This window comes from Corythoichthys intestinalis, chromosome 4 (genome assembly GCF_030265065.1).
Source record: "Corythoichthys intestinalis isolate RoL2023-P3 chromosome 4, ASM3026506v1, whole genome shotgun sequence".
In the NCBI taxonomy this organism is placed as follows: Eukaryota; Metazoa; Chordata; class Actinopteri; order Syngnathiformes; family Syngnathidae; genus Corythoichthys; species Corythoichthys intestinalis.
In genome coordinates, this window is record NC_080398.1 from 19,139,431 (window position 1) to 19,152,774 (window position 13,344).

Sequence of the window (13,344 nt, forward strand, 5' to 3'; positions counted from 1 at the left end):
AACGAACGGAGGGAAAAAAACATAATGCACGAAAAATGTACAGGTTTTGAACGTAACGTACGGCATACACATTTAAAAATCAGTGCTCACTTGTACAAATTACGCTGAGACCGTACAACTTGACAGGTACAGTATGAATTATAGTGGATCGTCACAGGTAGGTAGTAACACTCTGTAGCACGGGACGTCCAACTATCAGTGGTCACGGCGAAACTATGTGCTTTAGCGAAGTCATCTTCGATGGCTTTGCGTGCCATTTCATAAATGTCGGGGAATACGTTGTTGGAGAAATATGTCCACGAGGGAACCATGTATCGCGGGTCAAGCGTTGCAAATAAATTAACGAAGCCCGCCATGTGTTTTCACTGGTGTCATGTCCGGGGTTGTCCTGCTCTGAGAAAGTGATATCTGTGGGTGACTCCGGCTGAGGTGCCGGAGTCATGTTATAAGTGTTGCCATTAGCATAGGGAACAAGCGCTGAGCAATGCTAGCAATTTTTTTTTTCCAATATTTTCTCTCCCTCCTATTTTCTCTCCCTACGCATTGTAGTCCACGGGGAAACCGAAATGTTGCCACACCGCAGATTTGAAAGAAGCCAGTGCTTCCTCAAAATTTGGTCTCTCCACTCCTCCGCTCGCCATAGCTTTTTGTTTTCTTTGTTGTTTCACTTTCACTTCGCTCGTAAGCGAGAGAGGGCGTTACTCGGCTTCTATTACACAGGTGCTTGACAGCGATCGGACATTTACTTGCGGCGGGGTGGGAATTTCTCCACAGCTGTGCTTCACGTCTCACACACAGGCACACAGAGCTCGACCAATTCATTCCACAAGCGTTCGGAATAAATTAATTGCAAAACCGAAAAGGCGCGGTTCATAAAGGCGTATTGAATCGTACAGGGCGAACCGTACGGTTCGGCTTTGAACTGCAAACCGTTGCACTGCTAGTGACCGTGCATTTGCAGTGATGGTGCCCATGCTGTGGAACCACTTACTATGCGACAGGCGCCTTCACTTACGGATTTTAAATCACGCCTTAAAACATTTTATTTTTCTTCAGCTTTTAATGTGCAATGACTGTTTGTTTATTTTATTTTTATGTGTTTGTTTTATCTTTGAAAGTTAATTTATATTGCTGTTTTATGGTATGTAAAGCACTTTGGACTCCTCGGTGGATTTTTAAAATGTGCCATACAAATAAAGTTGATTGATTGATTGATTGATTGATTGATTGATTGATTGATTGATTGATTGATTGATTGATTGATTGATTGATTGATTGATTGATTGATTGATTGATTAGGTGATGGGCACAATACCTAAACTCACAAAGAGATATCCTCCAAACCCTTTTTGTGTGAGATGATATATATACAGTACAGTATATGTATATCTTTTTTTTTTTCTAATTTTCCTTTTTTTTTCTTCTAATTTTCCTCTGTTTTGACCATAGTATGTGTAAAGGCCAAAAACGCCTATGACCAAACCTGCTGTTTGTGATGAACTGTTAAACATAAAACTATTCAGTCTTATTTTTTTCTATTGAATGTTTATCCTAACAAGTAGAATAAATATTATCAAGCTTCAAAACGGTTGGTCGAGCATGTTTGGTTGTCAATGGGACATCAACATTACAAATTTTGAAAAACGGTTTTGGGTCTTTTTGGGTCCAAAATGTTGATTATAATTGATCAGTGAGTAAAACAACCATTTGGACATGAAGGTTATGATGTCCTGAAAAAAGGGACCCAACCTGGCCTTTGTGAACATTTTTTTCTTTGAAATATAAAGGCAACATCAAAGGCATGCAAATTCGGCCAAAATAGGCTTAGGTGTTAAAGGGTTAAACCCCTGCTAACTCGAAGATTAGGGCCTTATCTGAAAAATTCTGACCCTTTCAAATTCCATTATCAGAAAGTCAATTACGTGCGATGGTATTTTTCTGTTGTCATTCTTTTATGTTGAGGCAGGCAAGAGAGACAGAAACAGATAAATTACTTTTAAAATAACTTAATTACTTTAATAAAGTAATCAGTAAAGTAACTGGGTTACTTTTTTGAGGCGTAATCAGTAATCAAATTACTTTTTCAAGTAATCTGTAACACCACTGTACGTAAGTGGCATTACTATGTGCTTGAACCAGGCTAATTTTCATGAAATTTAACTATGTTTTGCTGGATATTACTAATAAACAAATAAGGTAGAATTCTGTGGGCCTTGAGTTATCAGTCAAAAACCACAAAAATCTCTGGCACTAAAGTGAAGTTCAAATATTTAATTTAAAATATTCATTTAATCTCAGATTGACACCAACTCATCCGTGACCCTAGTTAGAATAGGCTGTTTGGAAAATATTTGCAACACTTGGGTGGGAGGGTGAATGTTCGCAATACACAGAAAGTTTTTAAAAAGAACTACTTTTGAAAACAATGCTAGTTGAAGTCCTCAAAAATGCATGACTTCATCTTCCTTTAATTATAAGGTTTTATTTTTCGACTAATTCCCATGAAAGGGTTTATCGTCTTTACATCGCAACAATCTCCGGTACTGATTATATGAAATAATTGCATTTCCTGGCCATCACTGAGCATCACTAAACATTAGACTTAGTGGTCAATGCAATTATTCCACTCTGCTCCTATATCAGCTTCAAATATTTTTCTCTCCCTCGTTGTCATACAAAGGGATATGATTGGTTTTTAAGAAACCACTGCTCTGGATTACATGCAGCCAGACATCGTGATGCAGCCCATTTGAGCTTTGGAGATGTATTGTTGCACAGCGTGCGAGGGAGAGAGTCCGCTGATTCTCATTGCCAAAAGTCCCTAAGGAACCAGCTGTTTATATGCGCTTGAAAAGCTTTGGCAGGCCAGAGTGTGCGTGCATGTGTTTACAAGTGTGTGTGTGTAACAGAGACACTGGGAAAGAGGGCATCCTTTAAGAAAAAAGGGGTTGCTTATGTGTTTTTCTTTCTTATTAAGAAAACAGAGCGCAAATGGTGCACAACCAGTTACCAAGGATGACCTGTTGCTAATGATTATTCACGTTTGTGCGTCTATGTCGTCTGGGAGCAGATAAAAAACGCGGCGGCCAACGTGTTGAGGGAGACCTGGCTCATCTACAAGCACACCAAGCTGATGAAGAAGATCGACCACTCCAGAGTCCGCAAACATCAGCGGAAGTTCCTGCAGGCAATTCACCAGTGAGAGCACTTACAACTAACACAAACCCACTCACACTCACACAAATACACGGACACACACATGCACACTGACGGTACCTTTGAAATCAGTTGCATCCACCCACGGCTTCAATGAATCATCAGCTAAAAGTTCATCCAGTCAAATACAGTGGTGGGTAATCGACATGCATCATTCTATTAGAAACACTTTGATCATCATATCTCCATCTACTGATTGTAATTCTAATACATACAGTGGGGCAAATAAGTATTTAGTCAACCACTAATTGTGCAAGTTCTCCCACTTGAAAATATTAGAGAGGCCTGTAATTGTCAACATGGGTAAACCTCAACCATGAGAGACAGCATGTGGGAAAAAAAACAGAAAATCACATTGTTTGATTTTTAAAGAATTTATTTGCAAATCATGGTGGAAAATTAGTATTTGGTCAATACCAAAAGTTCATCTCAATACTTTGTTATGTACCTTTTGCTGGCAATCACGGAGGCCAAACGTTTTCTGGAACTCTTCACAAGCTTTTCACACACTGTTGCTGGTATTTTGGCCCATTCCGCCATGCAGATCTCCGCTAGAGCAGTGATGTTTTGGGGCTGTCGTCGGGCAACACGGACTTTCAACTCCCTCCACAGATTTTCTATGGGGTTGAGATATGGAGACTGGGTAGGCCACTCCAGGACCTTGACATGCTTCTTACAAAGCTACTCCTTTGTTGCTCTGGCTGTGTGTTTGGGATCATTGTCATGCTGAAAGACCCAGCCACGTCTCATTTTCAATGCCCTTGCTGATGGAAGGAGATTTTCACTCAAAATCTCTCTATATATGGCCCCATTCATTCTTTCCTTTACACAGATCAGTCATCCTGGTCCCTTTGCAGAAAAACAGCCCCAAAGCATGATGTTTCCACCTCCATGCTTCACAGTGGGTATGGTGTTCTTTTGATGCAATTCAGTATTCTTTCTCCTCCAAACACGAGAACCTGTGTTTCTTCCCAAAAGTTCTATTTTGGTTTCATCTCACCATAACACATTGTCCCAGTCCTCTTCTGGATCATCCAAATGCTCTCTAGCGAACCGCAGACGGGCCTGGACGTGTACTGGCTTAAGCAGGGGGACACGTCTGGCAGTGCAGGATTTGAGTCGCTGGCGGCGCATTGCCTTTGTTACTGTGGGCCCAGCTCTCTGTGGGTCATTCACTAGGTCCCCCCGTGTGGTTCTGGGATTTTTGCTCACCGTTCTTGTCATCATTTTGACGCCACGGGGTGAGATCTTGCTTGGAGCCCCAGATCGAGGGAGATTATCAGTGGTCTTGTATGTCTTCCATTTTCTAATAATTGCTCCCACAGTTGATTTCTTTCCACCAAGCGTTTTACCTATTGACCTATTCAGTCTTCCCAGTCTGGTGCAGGTCTACAATTTTGTCTCTGGTGTCCTTCGACAGCTCTTTGGTCTTGGCCATAGTGGAGTTTGGAGTGTGACTGACTGAGATTGTGGAAAGGTGTCTTTTATACAGATGAGTTAAAACAGGTGCCATTAATACAGGTAACAAGTGGAGCCTCGTTAGACCTCGTTAAAAAAGCCAGAAATCTTGCTTGTTTGTAGGTGACCAAATACTTATTTTCCACTGTAATTTGGAAATAAATTCTTTAAAAATCAAACAATGTGATTTTCTATTTTTTCTTTCCACATTCTGTCTCTCATGGTTGAGGTTTACCCATGTTGACAATTACAGGCCTCTCTAATCTTTTCAAGTAGGAGAACTTGCACAATTGGTGGTTGACTAAATACTTTTTTGCCCCACTGTATTTCATTGCTGGTACATATGCTCCTACTCTGTGCCCATTTTCTTGTCTTATAGAAAAGTGCTTGATAAAGCCTATTTATGCTATTTATATATTTTTTCTCATGCTATGCAGCCAACCCCATTTTGCCAATTATCTTAAAGCATTTTGACAGATTTTTTAAGACTCACAGAATATTTTGTTTCATGATTATAAACACACAAAATCTAAAAACGAGGGGAAAAGTTTGATTCTACTTTTTCCATTTTTTAGTATTCAGCAGTTGAACATGAGTTTAAGGAAAAGAAGCCGTTTGACCCAGAAACCGCTCTTGTGGCATTGCTACCATCTACTTGCAGTTGTGCAGCATTATAATTGTTTCCGAGCTTGAAATTCACAGTACAGCAGCAACAGACTTCACGCATTACCTTGCAAAAATACACGTCAATGATGGGAAAATTCATCATGGTCTTTATTGAGAATAGAGGCGACCAAAAGATTCTTAGATTATTCGCATTTCGGTCGTGGAAGATTCGAGAACGATTCACAAACATCCAAATTCCGATTATTGAAATATGCCAAATAAAGCGGAACTAAAAACACAGTCATGGTCTTTGGATGAGGGACGGACCGACAACTTATGCCTTTCTAGATAAGAAAACAATAGTACCTGACTGCAACCGACAGCCACTTCCAACAACGCCCACGATGCTACAAACTACCTCCATATAATGCTACGGTAGATTTCACATGTATATATAGAACTAGATGTGAAATGATAGACTCAGCGGAGTTAGCACATGTATAAAGAACTAGATGCAAATTGAAAGAAGCTGGCGTTAGTAAACAGCCGCCATCTTAAAGCAGTGTGGGGGGGGGGGGGGGGCTGCATCAATTATCAATTTATAATCGAATAATAGCCTCCGAATCGTAATCATAATCGAATTGTTAGGTGCCCCAAGATTCCCATATCTAATTAAGACTACATTATTCTGGTATTTGTATAGTGGTGTGTGGACTTTTTATATCGCAAATTTACTCAGAACTGTAATGGCATATAACACTGAGCTGAATCTAAAGAAAAATTCAGTGCAACCAAGATGTCATGAATAATTCTTATTAAAGTTTTGCATGTTGTATTCAGAAATCATCCTCATTTTATCAGGGAAGTTCTCATTTTTTCGTAACAATCAAAACTAATATACAGTTGTGTTCAAGATTATTTAAACCCCACAGTATAAAAGTGTTTTTCAAGTTTGACATTTATTTTTCATTTTGTTTATAATCACATTAAATAATGACATGTCAAATAGACAAATACAACTGAAATAACAAAAATATTTGGGGGAATATTCAAATTATGGCCTTTTTGTAATTACTTCTTGACAAAATTATTAATTAATTATTACTAAGTACTGAGTACAACATCCTTTGCAAAAAAAAAATCCTTTAAACATGAAGCATAGCTTGACCCAAGTTTCTTGCAGTTATCCACATGGGCAAGGCCTGCAGTTCATTAACATTTTGGGGCTTGCGTGCTGCAACTACCTTCTTCAAGTACCACCAGAGATTTTCAATGGGATTTATAGTCTGGGTCTGCAATTGCCACTCCAGAATCTTCCAGCACTTCTTTTTTAACCACGACGTGGTAGATGTTGAGGTACGCTTAGGATCATTGTCCTGTTGGAAGGTCCAACCTCACCGAAGCCTCTGCTTTGTCAATGGCTACATGACATTTGCATCCAAGATCTCCTGGTATTGAGCTTAATTCATAATATCTTGCACACGCTGAAGAATCCCTGTTCCTGAAGAAGCAAAACAACCCCAGAGCATGACTGACCCCCCACCGTGCTTCACAGTAGATAGGGTGTTATTTTCTTTATAGGCATCATTCTTTCTCCTCCAAACATACCGTTGATCCATTGGCCCAAAAGGTTCCAGTTTGGTCTCATCACTCCAGAGAACAGTATCCCAAAACCTTTGTGGTTTGTCCACATGGTTTTTGGCATACTTCTTGTGCTTTGGAGTCAGCATGGGAGTGCGCCATCATTTCAGAGTGGCTTCTTATTGTCTAGGATGAAACCTGAATACCTTCCTATGACATGTCCTGTCGTAGTTCTTCAGCTGTCATCCGGGGATTTTTCTCCACCTTTCACTTCACTTCAGGTATCGCACAACAGTTGCAAACAGTAACCTCTTTCTACCACGCCAGGTAGCATTTCCACTGTGCCTCTGGCTTTAAACTTGCAAACTATGCTCCCAGTTGGGTCTCTTGAAATATTTGTGTCCTTTTGCTATCTTTTTATATCCATATCCTTGGTGATAAAGTGAAATGACATCCTCTCTGAACTTTTTTGCCCATTCCTTGGACTTCACCATGTTGTAAAGATGTCAATAACTGCCAAGAGCCATGAGTCAGTCTTTTTTACTCATTTGCTCCCAAAAACGTATAAATAAGCTCTATTTTTAATTGTTTCAGTGTCCCAAAGACGTATTTATTTATTTTTTATTTTTTTCCCCGCAAGAGACATCTCTAGGTTCTGATGCAACTTAGCTTCAAAGCACAATGCTGAAAATCCATTTTAAAGCAATAAAACTGGCTACTGGAGGGCAGTAGCGCATTTGGTAAGACCTGCAGCCCGATTCAACGGAACAAACGGCCGGGCCGCACGGCCGGGGCACCGGTGGAAGACGACCGAATGGACGACCAGGAGGACATCCAGGACGCCAGGCGACGAACGACCAAGTGTGACGACCAGCAGGACGTCCAGGATGCCAGTCGGTGGACGACCGAGCAGAACAACCGGGAGGACGCCCGGGATGTCAGGAGCTGGATGACCAAGCAGAACAACCGGGATCACCAGTGCAGCAGACGATGCCGTTGAGTCCGTGCTGCTCGCCGAGCAGAGCCCGTGCCGTCGTGCTCGGCCGCTCGCGTCCCCCACTACCCTCCAGTGTCTCACGACTCAGCTGGAAACACGCACGGCCAAACCAGTTCCCCTCCAGGAACACAACATGCCCCACACAAATCCCCAGGCGAACTCCGCCACGAGGCAGTGGTCACCACAAAAGAAAGACTCGAAAAAATCCATCTTGATGAGACAGGCGGCGATGAGGGAAAAGTTTACCCGGGCTGTCATGGCCACAACAGCGTCATCTCTCAGTTCAATAGTTTAGTTATGTGTAAATAAATTGTTACTTTGCTATCAAAAGCTCTATTTTTCTTGTTGTTTATGTTATTTTGTAGAAGGGAAACATTATTCAGATGTTTGGGATGTCACGAAGCAAAAAATAGCTGTGGTATAGTCAAAGTTATGTTTGAAATTTATGCTTTTACAAAAAGCTCAATTTCTGTTTTTTCATCAGAAATTGGAAAATTGCTCAAACTATTTTCTAATGCTGATTTCTAAAGAATGGAAAAAGATATGAACTAACTTTTTTTCCTGCTGAAAGAAGAGAGTCTAATCTTTCTTTTGGTGGGTTCAATGTTTATATAGCAATAGAACAGAATTTTCTGTGGGCTTTGCTAAATCAGTCAAAATCCAGTAAAACGGCCAGGAGCGAAGTGGGGGTGTGGCTGGGAGTGAATGAGTTAAATTGCTGCGGTTCCATTCACTTCTACAGATGTTTCTTTGTTTTTAAGAGTGGTGGACTTGGGGGGCGGGGTGAATAATTTGTCTATTTGACATTTGATGTGATTATAAACAAGATAGAAAATGAATGTCAAACTTGCAAAAACACTTATCCACTGTTGGAGTTGAATAATTTTGAACACAACTGTAACTAGCTAAAGAAACTAATATAGCGCTATAACAAATGCTGTGGAACACAAAAACTAGAGCCTCGTGAGCGAAATGAATACCTGAGTGTTCAGCACGCAAAATTAGCATTTATGATGCAGTTCAGTGTAATCAGTTAGCACCTGATGATAAGGGCTGACAGATTTGATGTTAAAAATAGCAATCAGAACTTTCTAGCTCTTCTGAGAACTTGACAGTTCCTATTTGTAATTCCCTCACTAGATTATTTATTTGATGATAACTAATTGTATTCCCCTTCGTTTAGATCCCCAACGGCCTCGTTATGCTCAAGGTCCCTTCATATTAAATATAACTCTTATTTATTCCTCCAGAGCACTCAGTTCTGCTAGAGCTGAAATATTTTGTCCGGTGATTTACAAAGCCATCCGAGAGCGAGAGCACACGGTGTACCTGTGAATGTTTGCAGACTCATGCATCCAGACACATAGCACAGGCAGCAACCAAAGGTGAAGCGGGGCAAGGTGACCGTGACACAGTGTTGTTGTCACACGGCCCATCGGGGATTAACTCTCCGCGCTGACCACTGTGTACTCACCGATCTGTGACTTTCTACGGCTCTTCCCTGAATCTCAATGTGTGTGTCTTTGTGTGAGCAGATTACGCAGCGTGAAAATGGAGCAGCGCAAACTCAGCGATCAGGCCAACACGCTGGTGGACCTGTCGAAAGTGAGTCGCATCACAAAATGCTTTGATCCGTCAACTCATCTAAATGTTTCCTGATGTACCATTGTGTTGTTGCCATGATGAAATGCCTGTTTGTCTCTCCTTAGCAACCGGAACAAGTGTTATAAAGCAGGGATGACTGAGTGGGAATGTGAGGAGAAAAGAGAGTGTTTTTCTTTTTCTTTCTGCGACCGTGTGGGTGTCTAGCGAGAGTGTGATCTGACACAAGTGCGTGTATGCGTACTAGTCCTTCCTTTCATTCTATGCTTCCTCACAATCTTTGTGACTTCCCTCAAGCCTCCTCTTTATTCCAGCATTCACTCCCTCTCAGACCTTTTTTTTTTCCACACGACTTACTCACTTCTCTCAGGCGTCCTATTTTTACTCCTGCTCCTTCTCGACCTCTTGCAACATTTCTCCTCGTCACGTTTCAACCAAGCACAATATTGTCCTTTGCGCGTTGTGTAACAAGAGCCGACCTCCCCCGAGGCCCAAAAACAATGCCGGAGAGTGGTAGGGTGGTCTCTCGCTGTGTGGTGAGTGAAACCACTTTTGCCTCTGAAGGGAATGTATTACTGCAGTGTTTCCCAACCACTGCACTGTGGCACACTGGTGTTCCGCAAGGGATGGTCAGGTGTGACCTTGAGCCATTGGTGTTTCTGTAGTTTCTCATGTTCCTTTTTCCTGATATTGCCATCATTGGGGATGGCAATATCGATCACAATGTCTGTCCTCTGCTGCTCATCCATGTTCATGATGTCCGGTTGGTTGGCCATGACCATCTTATCAGCGTATCCGGAAGTCCCAGAGGACCTTAGCACTCTCATTTTCCCATTTTGTTTCCCATTGTGCTCTAGAGGTGTCCAGGCCATACTCTGCACTGTTGTTTCAGTACACTCGACCGGCTACTTGGTTATGGCTAGGGTTGTTCCGATCATGTTTTTTTTGCTCCCGATCCGATCCCGATCGTTTTAGTTTGAGTATCTGCCAATCCCGATATTTCCCGATCCGATTGCTTTTTTTTGCTCCCGATTCAATTCCCATCATTCCCGATAATTTTTCCCGATCATATACATTTTGGCAATGCATTAAGAGAAAAATGAATAAAACTCGGACGAATATATACATTCAACATACAGTACATAAGTACTGTATTTGTTTGTTATGACAATAAATCAAGATGGCATTTACATTACTAACATTCTTTCTGTGAGAGGGATCCACGGATAGAAAGACTTGTGACTTTGTATATTGTGACTAAATATTGCCATCTAGTGTATTTGTTGAGCTTTCAGTAAATGATACTGCAGCCATGCCCCAATGCATAATGGGAAGTGGAACCATGATGGGAAGTGGAACCATGACTGTGCATCGTGCTACCAATGGATATATCTTCTCTGCTTTGGGAAATAACTTAAGGTGTCAAGACAAAGATCAATTGCCACCTTGCTTCCCCAAATTGCTTCCCATGATATTTCTAATCATAGGGAGAGGGATTGCAAGGTTTTAGCCAATTGAAGAAGGGCTCCAAAAGCTGCCAGAATTCACTCGACTCATTTAGCGCTGCCTTTTATCTCTTAATATAGGTAAAACGGCGTCATTGCAGATTGAGCGCGACAACAAGTGAGACGGTCGTGCAGCGCATACATTAATTGCGTTAATTATTTTAACGTGACACATTTTTTAATAAATTAATTGCCGCCGTTATCGGGATATTTTTGATAAACCTACCTTAAGCCTAAACTAAAGACTGTGGATGAGTGTAACATATTATGTCTGTAACGTTAAATACAATTCGAAAACGATTTAATTAAAATATATATTTAAAAAAGGCATGGCGGATATTTTTTTGCCGATTCCGATACTTTGAAAATGACGTGATCGGAACCGATCGATCGGGATGCCGATCGATCAGGACATCTCTAGTTATGTCGTTCCATGTATGTATGTATACAGTGTGCACTGCTGGCCAAAAGTATTGGCACCCCTGCAACTCTGTCAGACAATGCTCAATTTCTCCCAGAAAATGATTGCAATTAGAAATGCTTTGGTATTAATATCTTCATTTATTTTACTTGCAATGAAAAAACACAAAAGAGAATGAACACAAAAAAAAATCATTATCACTATACACAAAACTCCAAATATGGGCTGGACAAAAGTATTGGAACCCTTTGAAAAATGATGTGATGCTTCTTTAATTTGTGAAATTAACAGCACCTGTTACTTACCTGTGGCACATAGCAGGTGGTGGCAATAACTAAATCACACTTGCAGCCAGTTAAAATGGATTAAAGTTGACTCAACCTCTGTCCTGTGTCCTTGTATGTACCACATTGATTCTGGAGAACAGAAAGAAGACCAAAGAACTGTCTGAGGACTTAAGAAGCAAAATTGCGAGGAAGCATGGGCAATCTCAAGGCTACAAGTCCATCTCCAAAGACCTGAATGATCCTGTGTCTACCGTGCGCAGTGTCATCAATAAGCCCATGGCACTGTGGCTAACCTCCCTAGATGTGGACGGAAAAGAAAAATTGACAAGAGATTTAAACGAAAGATTGTGCGGATGGTGGATAAAGAACCTCGACTAACATCCAAACAAGTTCAATCTGTCCTGCAGTCCAAGGATACAACAGTATCATCCCGTACTATCCGTCGACATCTCACTTCTGACCCACAAACATAAAAAAGTCAGGCTGGAGTTTGCCAAAACTTACCTGAGAAAGCCAAAAACATTTTGGAAGAATGTTCTCTGGTCAGATGAAACAAAAGTAGAGCTTTTTGGGAAAAGGCATCAACATAGAGCAGAGGTCACAGAACCGCGGACCTCGGTCTCAGTTGTCCGGACTAATACACGTTGCAACAACAAAAATCTTTTTTTTCTGCGGGTTTGCAGACCGGAGGTGGGCAACAAACAAAAACCTTGGCGGTGACGCCCGTGAGCCAGCCAATGGGAGTGAAGCATTTGAAAGTTATTTTTAGAACAGCATGTCTCACACTCGCTTTCCAGACTCCGCGGAGTGACAGCCAAAAACTGAGCCGAATGAAATTGGAGGAAGAGGCGAAAAGGTACGGCAAATGGCGTGCTCAAAACTACGCAAGATTGATGCAGAAAACAGAGTGTTTAAGGAGGAGTAGACCAACACATTTTTGTTCACTTTACCTGGCTGCAGCACAAGACCGCTATGCCTCATCTGTTCAGAGACGGTGTTCTGCCAAAATCTGCTACATCGGCGAAACGTCCTACATTAGTCGAATTTGACACCCAAAGTAATACCGTGTGCGCTAAACTTGTTTTGTTTGGATGCATACAGGCAGAACGTAGTAAAAATGCCTTAAGAAAATACTTAAATGCAGTTATATCAAATAAGGACGGTTTAAATACGCTACGTGACTAATGTGGTCAACTGCTTCAAAGCTAACACAAAAAAAAAACAATGGTTAAAAGTATGAGAGGGTAATACATGCAAAGAGTATTTTTGAGGCAATGAAAAGGTTCTAAAAAACTAAATGAAAACAAAAATAGTGAGTACTCGCCGCTTCTGACCGATGTGCGCATGCGTTCGGATGCTTGCGCAAGCGCGCTGAGCGTTGTGTAGACGTTTTGCCGCGTAGTAAGGAATGGCCGAACAACGGTAGCGCTTGTAAAAAGCAGCAATTTGAAAAGGCACTATGAGACGAAGCACGCAGCTTTTTCGCAAAATTTCCCTATGAACTCTGCCATCCGTTCTCAAAAAATAGCGGAATTAAGGGCTCAATATGATCACTTTATTATTTATTACTAATTAATTATTATTAAATATCATTTATTAATTACTTATTATAAATTTTTTATATTTTATTTACATTTTTGAATGTTCTAATTGTCAGCATGCCCACGTAAA

The 13,344-nt window shown here is 41.1% G+C and overlaps 1 protein-coding gene across 2 annotated transcripts in view; it reads left to right on the top strand.

Annotated features, from left to right (window-relative positions):
- Positions 1–13,344, top strand: part of kcnn3 (potassium intermediate/small conductance calcium-activated channel, subfamily N, member 3) — a 218,485-nt gene that overhangs the window by 192,568 nt on the left and 12,573 nt on the right. For both annotated transcript variants that reach the window (XM_057834614.1, XM_057834615.1), the window contains exons 8-9: positions 3,071–3,198; positions 9,394–9,463. In XM_057834614.1, coding sequence (XP_057690597.1) covers positions 3,071–3,198; positions 9,394–9,463 — 198 coding nt within the window. The remainder of the gene's footprint in view (positions 1–3,070; positions 3,199–9,393; positions 9,464–13,344) is intronic.